The 15023-nt window shown below is 39.9% G+C and overlaps 1 protein-coding gene across 1 annotated transcript in view; it reads left to right on the top strand.

The window, feature by feature from the left end:
- Positions 1-15023, top strand: part of gnav1 (guanine nucleotide binding protein (G protein) alpha v1) — a 29754-nt gene that overhangs the window by 8622 nt on the left and 6109 nt on the right. Inside the window, exons 3-7 of the mRNA XM_044191369.1 lie at positions 13-105; positions 687-847; positions 3665-3793; positions 13635-13764; positions 13899-13970. Of these exons, the coding sequence (XP_044047304.1) occupies positions 13-105; positions 687-847; positions 3665-3793; positions 13635-13764; positions 13899-13970 (585 nt within the window). The remainder of the gene's footprint in view (positions 1-12; positions 106-686; positions 848-3664; positions 3794-13634; positions 13765-13898; positions 13971-15023) is intronic.

The following is a 15023-nucleotide window of genomic DNA, read 5'->3' as shown; positions in this document are numbered from 1 at the left end:
CTTCTTTGGCAGCCCGCAGTTCTGGATAACCTCCTGACCTCCATGAAGTTCGTCCTCCACGGCATGGGCGTCCTCCGGATCAACCTGGCTAACAACAGAAACAAGGTAGTCTGTCTGCATGTCTCTATGTCTACCTGTCTATCTATCATTGTCCTCAATCTTTCTCATCCTGCTCCTCTTCGGTTCAAATTGATCCTGAGTTTCATGCTGCTGGTTTTCCTGCACTGCACCCAGATCCCCACTAGAGAGCAGCATCTCAGCGCTGCAGCCACAGCTGCTGCATCTGACACACACACAAACAAACAGCAACAGTTTGTTTGCATGAGAGAGCAGAAAGTTAGACAGTAGGTGGGTGGTTCGATTGTTAGATTCAATTTGATTTGAACTTTATCGTCAAAGTTATCAGAGCTCGTACACTACCCACCCACTCAGCACTTCCTGCTGGGAGTTGATGACCAAAGTACTTCCTCTATTAAATGTCACCAGGGTGTGTTTGTGTTTTCACATGTGTTTGTGTGCATAGCCATTCATTTGTGCATCTCTACTGATTACCAAGTCTAGAGATCAGAGACAGACTCATAAACTTTTCTGTCGTTTAGACTCACATCCTTTTTTCCATCTGGCCTCCGGTCCTCCCTGACCAGCCACCCATCCATCCACATTTCTGTCTCCGTCTCCTCTTGCAGGTCCACGCCCATTCTGTCCTGTCGTGTGGGCGGTGTTTTGACGAAGAACAGGTGCTGTTTCCTTTCCTTAGCCACGCCCTGTCCTGTCTGTTGGCCGACCAGGGGGTGAGGGCCGCGGCGGCCCGGGGATACGAGTACGAGCTCAATGACTCGGCGCTGTAGTGAGTACTCTTCCAGCAGACACTCATGCTGTGCTGAGGAGATGCAGGGGTCTAATTAGCTGGGTTTAGCAGCTGATGCTCGGCCGTGTGCTCGCTGTCACTGGGAATCAGAGTCTGGAGAGGGGGGAGGAAAGAGGAGACAAACCCAAGTAGACTGTACCTCCACGGCTATTATACACATCCATATAACATCCTTAAAATACATACATGTGTTTGGTTTTAGCGGTGTGCATATAAAAGAAAAGCAAAGCGGCACAAACAATTGCTCAAACTCAGCGGTTTAAATAAATGTGTTTTACAGAGAATGTTGTAAAAATGTGGATATTTAAGAAAAAGTCAAAACTGTGCGGGCACAGTAATGAAAGTAAAGAAGTGAGGATGAAAACTGAAAATAAGAAACAAGGGTAGAGGAGATGTGTGTGTGATGCACAAGTCAGACAGAGCTGGGACCCACCAGGAGGCCGTCTGTTCTCATCCTCTACCCCTAGCGAGAGGCCTCAGTGCTGGGGTTATCTACACCGACAGGTCCCCTGGTTCCCACTGAGAACTACCGTACATCACCATCACCCTCCACACTCCTCAGGCACACACACACACACACACATGTTCGTACTTCTATACTTGTGGGGACCCTTATTGACATAATGCATTTTCCAGACCTTAACCTTAAAGGGAAATTCCAGTTTAGTACAACTTGGGTCTTATTTTTTGTGGTTAGGCTATAATTTTTATCAATAATAATACGACGTTATTCAAACTTACTTCTAAGTTTGGTGGATGAAGTTCATTCATTTTACTTACCTTAGTGTAGTTGGAAGTACACACAGATTTCCTGTACAATGAGGGATTATTACAGACATTTCAGCTGTGCTCGCTTTTGGTTTTTCTACAAAATGAAGTGCCGTAGATAATCTGGCTAAACTGTCGGCTTGGTTACAACCTGTCAATTGTCTGATCACTGAGTTTCTTGGCCCATCAAACCTTTTTATTGTTCCGAAATTCGAATATCTTCCCGAAACCTAACTCTAACCATAAACCTTCAATAACTGATTGTTTTGGACACTTGGGGGCACCAGAAACTGTACATAACGTTGACATATTATCAACTTTTAAGTTGATATGGTGAACTTTTGCTTATATACACATCCAGCAGTTACAGGGCAATATTATCATTCATTTGGAGTGTTTGTGTCCACCTGATGAAGTCAAGTTCAATATTCACTCTCTTTTAGCTCTGTTTTTGGTCTCCTCTCTCCAACTCCTGAGGCAAGTATCTGGCTCGTTAGCTGCTAAATGCTCCACTATGTTCACCAGCTAGTCGCTAACTGTGTCTGCTGTTTTGTGCTGAGCAGATAGTGTACAGTGGGTTTTTTTTCCAACTGAAAACAGCTGCCTGCTGTGACCAAAAATTACACTATGAGCATGGAGAGAGTGAACCATAACAGTCAAGTTGCAGGCCGGACAGCTAAACAATGAACTCACTATAAAATCCGTAAAGCTGAGGGGAGCTGCAGATTTGGGTGATAATTCTCTATAGGTTCACCACTACGAGCAACTCCTTTCACAGTGTCACTTGATACATTATTATAATAATATCAGTTATAGCCACTTTAAACACATAAGCAATTCTTAACCTTAAAGCTTTTTTATTTTAAAAATGGATCAAACGACTATGTGTAATGTGAAAGGTGTTGCTCATAGGGATGAACCCACAGAGAATTATCACCTGACTCTACAGTTTACCTCAGCTCTTGAGAGCATTTTAGTGTCTCTCAGCTCATTGTTTTGGTTTTACAGCTGCTGCAGCAGCTGTTTTCAGTGAAAAAGCTCTAAAAACCCACTGCACGCTACCTGCTCAGCACCAAACAGCTAAACAAACAGACAGCTAATAAACACAGTTAGCGACTAGCTGGTGAACATAGTGGAACAATTACCAGCTAAAGAGTCTGATATTTCCCTCTGTAGTTAGTGGAGACTAAAACAGAGCTAAAAGGAGAGTGATTATTTGACTTATATTCGTCAGGTGGCTGCTGAAAGTGTAAATAGGTAACTGCTGATAACATGTTTGCCACATCAACTTTATAAGGTGATGTCAATGTTCAGTTTACAGTTCTGCTGTCCATCTCTTAATACAGCCTTCTGAAGAATCGAGGACTGGTCAAAATGTACTCGCTTGAAAAGTGACCTGTTTCTCTAAATCTCAGAATGGTCCTCACAAAGACAGAAGTACAAAGCAGACTCTTGCATGTTGTCTGCACTGTACTGCGTCCGGCAGGTAGTGTGTTTTTTAAGCAGCAGGATGTGTGTCGCTGTCCACGAAACTGATTTAGGATGACTAGTTGAGAATGTCACAGTCAGTTCAGGTAGGTGGAGACGTCACTGTCTGTGTGTGTGTGTGTGTGTGTGTGTGTGTGTGTGTGTGTGTGTGTGTTTGGAAAAAGATCACATCTCGATACAGTTGATTACACTAGCTGTTAATAGCTAATCTGTGTTTGAAAGCTTAGCCTCAGTGTGTTTATTATGGTAAACTACAGTGTGAATATTCATCGTGATGAGCCACTGTGCCCACTGGGGCTCCGGCCTTATCACTGCACACCCGCCACCTGGCAGCTGACACGGCATACGACACACACACAATGTACGAGTCTACACACACGCAACTAATACCTGATTTTATTCTCTTTTGATCTCAAGTTTGTCTGCAGGTTATAAAATTTTCCTTCCTGTCTTTCTTTTTCCCCTTGTTTCTCCGCTGTCTTTCACCTTTTTGCACCCTTATGTCTCTCTCTTTTCCTCCTCCTCTTCCTCGTTTCGTAGTTTTTTTGAGAACATGACCCGCATCACGTCTCCAGATTACGTGCCCACAGAGACCGATGTTCTGCGAGTACGACTGAGGACGACAGGCGTGATAGAGACCCAGTTCAAAGTCAACCACCTCATTTTCAGGTAGACACCTTTCACTTGGCTTTTTATGAAGACGTAATAATATATATGTATATATATATATATATAATATAATAATATAAGGGTGCTTATAGCCACCGACTCACTCTGAGCTGCTGCCATCAGGTCTGCACTCAACTTCTCCAGGGGCGCCTGTCGTACCAACTTACTTCACTTCTTTAGCTGCGACACTCTTATCTCTGCCTACAGCTGTGTGATAGGCCCGAGATGCAAAATGGATATCGGCGGCTTCATTCAATAAATCAATATGGCACCTATCAGTTTGCTTTACACTCATCTACTGACCGCACACACACACACGCATTCAAAAGCATCAGTGGCTTGGTCTTATCAGTGGAGAAGCGGAGAGCAGGTATCTGAGCCCTGGAGGCTGATGTCCGATGACCATATTCACTCTGATCAGTGAGCCACTGTTACATAATACCAACTTCTTTATCTCTCTCCAATGTCTGAACTCATTTCCTGAACGCTGATGGTCACGACAGAGCGATAGATATTAATGAACTTGATTTTGATTTCTCTCGCTAGAGACCATTTTCTGAAAATTCAATTGTGAAACTGTTTTTAAATGTTTTTGGCTAATTCAGTTAATTAAATCCCTTGAAAAACAAGGTATTTCATTATATTAATACAGCCAGACGAGGAGTTTACAGCCACACTAGCAGCTCCGTGAGGCTGTACACAGTGGAGCTCTGAGCTAAAATAATGACATCACCATGCTCACATGCTGACAATGACAATGCTAACATGCTGATGTTTAGCAGGTATAATGTTTACCATGTTCACCATCTTACTTTAGCATGTTAGCATGCTAATATTTGCTAATTAGCACTAAACACAAAGTACAGCTGAGGCTGATGGACATCTCATTAGTTCTACAGGTATATAGTCATAAACTGTACTGGACAAATAAAAATTTTGACCTGACGATGCTACTAGATGAAAAGTTAAGGGATCACCAAAGTTAGAACAATTCAACCTAAGGAGAACACGGATGTCTGAACCAAATTTCATAGCAATCCATCCAATAGTTGTTGAGAAATTTCACTCAAAGCCACAAATGTGAGTCTCATGGGGGTGCAAGAGGAGTCATTAGGATCCATCGTCCAGGAACCATTAATATCTATTCAAAAATTTGTGCGAATTCGTATACGGATATTTCACTGGATATGTGAAAACTTGTCAGGGGATCACAAAAGTCAACTTCTGGGGATCATGAATGTCAAAGTTTCATGGCAGTCAATCACACAGTTAAGATATTTTTGGACCAAAGTGGAGGATCAACTGACAGACAGACTCGAAAATCAAGTACATCCAAAAACAACTGAGCACTGATAAAGGGGTAGACACTATGCGTTGGTATGAACAGTAAACAAATTTCTGTCAAGTCCCAGATATAATCATGTTGCCCAACCCTAGTTGGACAGACCTCTGAGTCTAGCCAAATGGTATCTCATGCCAAATAGACCAGTTAAAGAAAAATCTAAAGACATTTTTTGTAGAATTTGATAGAAGATGATTCTGTCTTTTAGGGAAAAACAGCAGCGTGACCCATGTACTTTACAACAAATGATTAAGATTTACTCCTGGGCAGTAATTTCTTATTGAGTTTCCAATGAACACTAAAAACTGGCCTCTTGATTTCTACGGGCCACAAATGTTCAGAGTGTTGGCTCATAATGGCAGCATGAAGGATTGTGGGTGATTTTCCACAGGTTGGTTTTATTGGAAAGGTAATGGGCCATGTAGGGTTAAGAATGCATTCAGCACTACACACATTTGTGTCTTAGTATAATTTAAAGAAAATCAGATTACTTTCTTCCTCTTTCTTAGTAATGGCTACCTGAGGAGCTCTTCTCTCATCCTACCACAATAACAACCTGTCTTTCATCCATGCTCGACATCACTCATATGGAATTATAACAATAAAACATATTACTTTTATATTTCATAAGATCTCTGTTTAGCATATAAACAATGTAGAGCAAGTCAGTTTGTCAGCAGATGACGGACTCATACTGGGGCATGTGTGTCACATCTAAATACTTCCTTTACGTCTCTGGATGCTGCTGACTGGTGTGTGTTTTTGCATTTAATGCCGAACACATTTGACTCGATTTGACAAAGTATTTCACATCAGGAAAAGTTTCACCAACAAAGAAACGCTTTGATCATAACCGTATCTGCTGCTTTTTCCTCACAGTCTTACTGTTTGCGTCACTCAGAAGCTAGTTGCTTTTGCTTTTTTTTTTTATCTGTTTGTGTGTTTTTTTTCTTTTTCTTTTTCTTCCTGTGAAACATTGTGAAGGTGGCGTCACCACAAGGTGACAGTGTCAGATCTGAGCGGGGGTAACAGAGCCTCCCCGCTCTCACACACCCTTTCTCTTATCTGCCTGAATTCTTGAGCAGATGAATAATGGGTATAGTTAATTGACACACAGCACCATGAGAGTGTGCGTGTCTTTGTGTATGTGTGTGTGCAGGTTCATGTCTGTGACTTAGAGAGATCAAGCCCTTGGGGTTGATGAAGAAGCTTAACATAAGTTGATGTAATTATTTCAAACTTAGTGACAAAACGGATATTAAAAGGATTTGGAGAGTTGGTGTACAGCGTGAGTTTTTCCATTCAGACATAGACAGTATATAGTTTTACTAACTAATAAATTAATTCATGATTTCCTTAATTATAAGTAGATACACTGGATTTTGTATTCCGAAAGTCTTGGTTTTTAAATGATCACTTTTCAACATTTAAATAATATCGGCAGAGGTTTAGAAAAGACTGCAGAGTTAATATGGAAATGGAGATTTCTGCTCCGGCTTGGTCTCATTTTGTATAATATTGAGGCTGCATTTGTAGCTAACACAATGTGAAACTGTCTCCCTCAGTTCAATAACTGTCTCTCTCTTGTTGGTTGACACTCAAGGTTTCTCATCTGAGGCAGCATCTGTGCCCTGCACTCCTATTTTGATTATTTAAGAATTGTTTTATGTTGACCTTGACTGTTTTTAAATGATTCTGGCTCTTTCAGTATTGCTGCAGGTTGTTTGCTCTGCTGAATTTGCAAATTTCAAGTCACAAGTTAAAGTATGTTATAAAATACCGGCCTTAGGTTTTGAGTGGTCTATCATGCATACCATGTATCCCCAACATTCCCAGGTCGATTCTGGCACAGGACCTTTGTTGCATGTCATCAACCCTCCCGCACCCCTCACCCTCATAATGAATAAATATTTACATGGGTTTAAATAAAGCTTTGTCTTTCAGGGACATTGCTATATGTCCTATAATATGTACCAAATTACTTAGTTCTTTTCCAGGAAACTAATTGCAAATTAATAGAAAATCAGGCACCCATAAAATAAAGCATTACCCTAAATTTCTGAGAAACAATGGGTTTTGAAGGGGGTTTGTGAAGCTAAGAGGAAAGAGAATCTTCTCAAACAATGAAGTAGTCTGTAATAGATAGGCTGATATTAGCTTATTTCAGATATATCACTGTATATAACATCCAATAAATAACAAGAAATTGCAGAGAAATGCCATTTAGAAACCGTGCTGTCAGTACATACTTTGTCCACGCAGTGCACTGTTTATTTTTCAGCTGTAAAATGTCTCACTCACTACTGGTTACAATTCTTTAATAACAAAACTTAAAGGATGCCTTTCATAAATGTGTTTTTAATGTTGTGTTATAAATCAATTATTAGTGGATATCATTATTGGATTTATAAACTCATATTTATTACTAGTGGCCTAAAAAATCCAGTATTGGTCTGGCTGTAGTGTGGAATACTTCAATATATCTGCAAGCATCAACAAGCTTGGACTTATTTATAAGTGTATATATACGGTATATTGTGTTTGATCAATCGCGTGTCCATTTCCTATTTGCTGCGTCTTACATTACAAGACAAAACATACTGGAATCTGTCATGTAGAAGTAAACACAATACTAAAACATTAACGATGCACAAGATTTTTGCAGTGTTTAACATCAAACTTAAGTTCCTTCTGTGTATCAAAGATACTCTGTATAATGAATGTGACCAACTGTTCATGATTTGCATAATTAAATACCATCTACAGGCAAACATAATGATCCCACACAGTACAACAGTGTGACATCAGTCTGGGGTTTTGTCTGCCTCAATCCTGCTGCACAAAAAGAGGACTGTTAGCTTCACCCACACCTTCCTCATCTGCATTTAGCTCAGGATGTGGAGGATGAGGGGGAAATTAAGAAATGTAATCGCAACCACATTCTTTGGAAATGAATTTTTTTTTTTTTTTTGCCAAATGACATCCAAACACACACATCCAGTATTGCTCTGCCAGCTAATTAGCTAGTTGTCTCCAATCACATTTGATTGCCTAAATTTCTGAATACACCCCAGAGTTCAAGATGTTAAATATTTTAACTTTTGGCACATAGTTAGCATGAAACAATAGATAACTTAACAAAACTCAGGGACACAGGGTTAGAACTTGAAAAATGTTTTTTTTTTTATGTTACTGTAGATGTCAACTTCTGGTGTTAATATTGAACAAATGTTTAAAAGGAATAGTTTTACTTTCTTGCCGCGCGTTAGATGAAAAGATTGATGTAACTCTCATATCAAGCATGGAGCTAGAGACAGGCTTATCTTAGCATAAAGACAAGAAATAGTTACACTAACTCTAAAACCACAAATTGTAATTTTTACATTTCTGTTTGTGTATAAATTAAACAAATGAGATAAGTGTTAATTAGTGAGGTTTTTTAATTCATTTTTTTAGCCAGGCTAACTGTTTTCCCCTGCTTCCATTCTTTGTGCTATGCTAAGCTAAGTCTCGTCTAGCTCCATACGTAGTGGGCAGACATGAAAGTGGTATCAACCTTTCCATCTAACTTTCTGAAAGAGAGCATATGTGTGTATTTCCCAAAATGTCAAACAATTCTTGTAGGATGGCTTGGATGTAACACAGGAAGTTGTGTGTTAAATGTTTTGTTGACAGTAATCGAACAACTAAAATGACACTCGCTCTATCCATCTGTGTGGGACGGTAGACAAGCTGTAAAATCCCAAGGAAGGAGTATGACTGATCACAACTTGTTCTCAGGTGTTGAGGCTCCTGTTACCTCCTATGAAAATATATTATATTATTTTATGGCAGTTTTTGATTGTATGAATCCTTTAAAAAAACGAAAAAGTTCTGTTCTAGACACAGACAAAAATCTCACACCCTGAATCATCAATAAATTAGCGACACGCTAAGTCTCATTATCTTGTTATTCAAACACCTAATCAACAGTGCAAGGGATGACAGTTTCATCAAGCAGGTGTGTGTGTGTTTCCATGCAAATGAGAAATGTGTGTGTGTGTGTGTGTGTGTGTGTGTGTGTGTGTGGGCAAGAGTGTACAGTCTCACAACTTTACACCCAGACACAGCCTAGTTTGCATACAGACATCCTGTTTGACCTTTGACCCCTCCGTGTAATAAGGATCTGGGTCTTTTCCTGCATCATTAACATCAACTGCTCTGATAATTACAATTACAACACTGCAGATGAGGGTGAACATTATGGGGCAAGACCGGCGGGTGTGGAGGGAGGAGAGGAAGAAAGGATGATGATAACTGAAGACGAGGTGTGATTTATATATAGAAAAGTGTTCCTTTTATACAGACGAGGTCAAATTTTGGAACATGTTTGCTGTCTGTATATGTAGAGTGCAGTTAGCTTAATCAGTTTTCATTTAGAGAATAACAAATTGTACAGTATATGTACCACAGACAGACTGTCGGAGCCTAAATTTCAAGTCAAGTCCTGAACTTTTAGTCATAATGTGTTCCCAAACCAAATGCTAATTGAAATGTAAACACCCATTTAGTAATTTAAATCATGAATGCTTAATATAAAATAATTTTAAAAACTTCAATACATTCCAATACTCCAGTCACATTTGAGCAACAAATTAGACAAACAAATCCTAACTCAAGGTCCACTTACTAGCTTTTTCCAGAGCTTTGAAGCACACATTTCTTGTAGTTTGTACAAGCCTTTGAGTCTGCCTGAAGATGATAAATGAAGATAGTTAAAAGATGTGACAGGTAGACTTGTAATAGTGACTTATGGCATAAAATGTAGGCTGTGAATGCTAAGCAAATGCCACTGAACTTAATTTTATAAAATCCAGTTGTTCAAACTCACTGTTATTGCTTATAAACTCTAAATTCTCCATCCTGATTAGATATGTCGCTAGTCTTAACAAGCTTGCTGAATGTGCTGCTGACTCTTCCACTTTGGACTCAGGTGGAGATAAGGTCATAAGCCTCGAGTCCAAGTGCAAACAAGAGTCACTGGCATTATAGTGAAATTCGAGTTGCAAGTCATATTTAGCTATGGTAACGCCATGGCTATAGGGATGGCATGGCTCTGGCAATGTCAGTCTGCCACTGGGTCCAGACCGAAACATCACAACAATTATTTTATGGTTGCTATGCAGTTTTGTACAGACATTCATGGTCCCCACAGGATGAATTTTAATAACTTTGGTCAACCTTTGACTTTTGTTCTAGCGCCACCATCAGGTCAAGATTTCAATTTGAATACTTTGGTTTATGACCAAATACCGGCAGAACTAATGACATTCCCATCAGCCTCAGCTGTACTTCGTGTTTAGTGCTAAGTAGCAAATATTAGCATTCTAACACGCTAAACTAAGATGGTAAATATTATACCTGCTAAACATCAGCATGTTTCGATTGTCATTGTGAATGTGAGCATATTAGCACACTGATGTTAGCATTTAGCATAAAGCCGCTAGCGTAGCTGTAGACTCTTGTTGAGTTTTATGGAGTCTGAAGTCCTCACATTTGTCCAAGTCATATGACTCAAGTACACACCTTTGCCTTCCTCTACCTGAAATATATTACTTGTAACTGCATTCTTTGTCAGTTGCTCAGTTTTGAACATTTCTGGCCTTTCTGGCAGGTTGCTGGACGCAGGTCTTGACTGAATAGGATATGAAAGCACGAGGGGATTGTGGACAGTGTGTATCTGTGTGTGCATTGCAAAGCCGGCAGCACACTTTTATTACAAGTCAGAGTGTGTGTTATTAGTGTGACGTTGTGCCCATGTGCTTGTGAGTGGGTTTGTGTAATGAAGCATCAACTTCACTAGCATGTCCTGTGCCGCTTGAATTTCCTCGAAAAATTTCCATCGGAAATCTTACCTCATCTTTACGTTGTACCGCCTTCACTGTTTGCTTCCCTCTTTGTGCATCTGTGTTTCCACATGTTCATTTCCCCTCTCAATAAAGAGCTGCATTAACTCGATGGCTGCTCAAACGGAAGGTGGGAGATGGCACATCTGGCTTTGAAAATGGGTGAAGTGGGACAAACTGATCTGTGTCGCACTCTCTCTGTGTTTCTCTGCTCTTATTCCTGTCGTGTTTTTCTCTTTGTCCTTCTTTGAGAACATTGACCTTTACTTTATTTGTGCTGCCATGATTGTCTCAGGGAAAATTTTGTGATTGTCTTGGTGAAAATTGAAAAAGGGGGAGCCCGGTCTGCAGGCACACACTCCTCTTTGTTTGTGTGTGTATGTGAGTATAAATCCCATATTTTAGGAATATCTGACCTTATCCAAAACGAATACAATCTGTCATTGATCAGTTACCCCTCAGGAGGCTACACCATCAGTATGCAAGGTCATGAACACACAGAAAGCACAGCTTTACACTTTTCTACTAGAAATTGAATCCTGATAAAGGATATGTCAGTCACAATGGGATTTCATTTCTCACACACACACACACACACACACACACACACACACACACACAAAAGAAAATCTCTCTTCTGTCTAATTATCAGAGTAGCACAGTAAAGTCATAAATTGTAATATTTAAGAGCATATTCAAGTTTCCCTTCTGGGATCAATAAAGTATTTCTGATTCTGATTATAATCAACACCTGAACAGTGGCTTCTTCTCTGGTGTGAGAGTCGCTGCTGTGTGTGTGTGTGTGTGTGTGTGTGTGTGTGTGTGTGTGTGTGTAGGCACTCTGTCTGTTTACTCTCTTGAAGGTCCCTTATTGGAGTGTGTTGGCCTGCTATATCAGGAGCACCTGGGCCCAGAGTCACAGTGTGTATCTCTCTTATTCCTCCACACGTGTACAACTGAATAGTTGTTTTTGGTAGTTTATTCAATTGATTTTTTAACTTTTGGCAGGGTTTACCACAATAAGCCGTGTTTCACAGCAGACATTTTGACACATCATAGTAGGAAAAGCACAGGTGTAATTAATAACATTTATGATGGCTCTGTTCTTTTCAAGTATCCTAGTGAGTCATATCAGTGAGCCAGCAGGCACAATACAAGGCCTGGAATATGGCACACCTAAATAGGGTGCAGCCATCATTGTGCTACTGCTCTTAGCTGTGTGCATGGCCGGGTTAACCTCTTAGAGACAAACATTTAAAGGCCCTGCACACAGGTGTTTTCAGTTATTGTGCTGAGTAGACCTCTGCTCGGGATGATGTTGGGCAGTGCTTTGCTGGACAGTGAATGAGAGGCCATCAAACTCCATGTACTAATAAGAATAATAAAGGTGTAAGAAAGTGAATGCAAGGCTGTGTCCACTCACTATTTACTATATAGTGCTCTGTATTTAGTGTGAAATGTAAACACTAAATAATTCCCTAAAAAAATCCAATAATGGAACAAGAAAAGTAGTGTCCCTTATACTATTTTATATGAACATCGCATTTGTTAAATGTGAAAATTACTGTTGTGTGACTCTACACCTGTCAGTGATGACACAAAATGATGATGTGAACTTGTCATACTATAGTGTCTCACTATAGAGTAAACTGTTATAAACTATAAAGTGTCTATTATACAAGGATTAGTGAATGAGTGATTTGGGGCACAGCCAAGAAGTGATGGAGATGTCAGTCAAGCACAGTCTGTACACACCAACACAGTCCTGATAAGAGCCTGATCAGTGAAATCTGTTAAAACACCTGTGTGGGCGGACCACGGGTGATTGATGAAGTGTAAGGTGAATTTGTTGTGTGGCCCTAATATGAATAATTTACATCTTTTGCCTAAAATAAACAAAAGAGATTGAGATTTTTTCTCCCACCTTAACGATGTTGCTTATTGTAGAAGTTGTGTGCACATTGTGTCTGTAGGTGAGAAGTAAGACACAAATTCTAGACTGGATGTCCCCTCATACCCAACTATAGCATCCTACAATATATAGTATAACGTTTCACACATAATGTGTATATGCAAAACTCTTATCACATAAAGTGGCCTGGCCAGTTATCAAATTAAGATACAATCTCAGTAAGCTTTGAATGTTGCTGGGCTGTTTGATCAATTTACTGACTGAATGTTCACCTGAATGTATTCCTCTACTTTCTTAGAGTGATACGTGATGCATTTTACTGAAGGAAATCTGGTGTATGTCGGCAGTTGTGTCAAGAGCTGTTTAGAGTCTGTACCTGTTAAAGCTGCTCTAATCAATATTTTTATATGAACAATGGATTAATGTGCGTAGTGTGAAAGTCATAGTGATGAATGCACAGATAATTATCACTGGACTCTACAGTTCCCCCTCAGCTCTACAGAGCGTTGTAGCTTCTTTCAGTTTCATTGTTTTGGTTTTACGGCCCACAACTTTACTGTTTCCAGATACACAGCTCCTAATGACACGTTCGCTGCATCAACTTTTTTAGGTGCTAATACAGTTCAGCTCCATTCCTCACTTTTCCACACATCTGTGGGCACTTGTCAAACTTTCTTGTTCTCTCCATCTTTGTGTGTGTAGGATGTACGATGTTGGAGGCCAGAGAACTGAGCGGAGGAAGTGGATTGGTTGTTTCGAGGATGTCAGGGCGGTGCTGTTCGTGGTGTCGCTCAGCGGTTACGACATGACCCTGGTGGAAGACGCCTCCATGGTACAGACTGCACACAATCCACTTGTTAAGGCTCACCCAATCAGATTGTGTTCTGTCCTCATAGACCAAGTTTTAAAAATGTGTCTCTCTGTGCTCCTCTGCAGCTATCTGATAGTGTTATTGTCTCTCTGCAGAATCGTCTTCAGGAGAGCATGAAACTTTTCTCCTCCATCTGCAACAACATTTTCTTCCGCAGCACATCCATGGTGAGAAATTCATCATTCACCTCCACCTCAGGAGGAAAGATGCAGTCAAACAAACAAATACATAATTTAAAAGAATTTTTAAGACTTGAGTTGCCTCCTGGTAATTTGCAGGAAAATGGTTTCAACCTAAGTCACAATAACTGACACTATAAAAGATAATTTATTCATAGATATGCTGTTTCATGGGAGTCTTTGTTAATGGAGGAATCAGAAATCATTCTATGATTATTTATGTCTATCTGTATATGTGTGTAACCATGCATGCTCTTTTTAATAATTTCTTACTTTTACTGGTCTCTCACCTGGCTGATAGTTTGTCAATCTGCACCAAAGCTGTAAGAGTTTGTTTAAAGGGTTAACCAAAGAATGATTATTCACTCTTAGATTTTTATTGGAATTATTTGTAAGAGTAGGGGAAATTATTAAGAAACTGACATTAAACAAGATAAAGAGTCTAGAGGCATGCTAGCAGCTATGAGGCTGTTCTAAGGCACAGTGGTGGTTTGAGCTAAAAGCTAATGTCAGCAATGCTAACATTTTCACAGCACACCTAGTATTGGAGTAATGATTTATTGTTACGACTAGGGTAATTAATTAACACTAAGCCTTGCGAGTATACCACTACTAACAGGCCACAACATATACTGAGTGCTGTCGGTTACCAACGCCTAAGAAAGGATTCGGGCTCCTCTTCTCTCTTTTCCCTTTACAGGCTCATATTAGATAAGACCCGCCTTCTTGGCGTTCGGCAACCAATCAATAGGACAAATGGGATCTTTACACAATGACAATGCTAATATGCTGACATCTAGCAGGTATAATGTTTACCATCTTCACCGACCTAGTTTAGTGTGTTAGCCTGCTAATTTAGCTAACATTTGCTAATTAGCACTAAAAGTACAGCTGAGGATGATGGGAATCTCATTAGTTTTGCAGGTATTTGGTCATATACCAAAGTATTGGACAAATAAAAATTTTGACCTGACGATGGTGTTAGATGAAAAGTCAGTGGATCACCAAAGTTATTACAATTGATCCTGAGGGCGAGATGAA

This window comes from Siniperca chuatsi, linkage group LG3 (assembly GCF_020085105.1).
Source record: "Siniperca chuatsi isolate FFG_IHB_CAS linkage group LG3, ASM2008510v1, whole genome shotgun sequence".
Taxonomy (NCBI): domain Eukaryota; kingdom Metazoa; phylum Chordata; class Actinopteri; order Centrarchiformes; family Sinipercidae; genus Siniperca; species Siniperca chuatsi.
The sequence above is the reverse complement of the archived record's forward strand: the minus strand, read 5'-3'. Positions and strand labels throughout refer to the sequence as shown.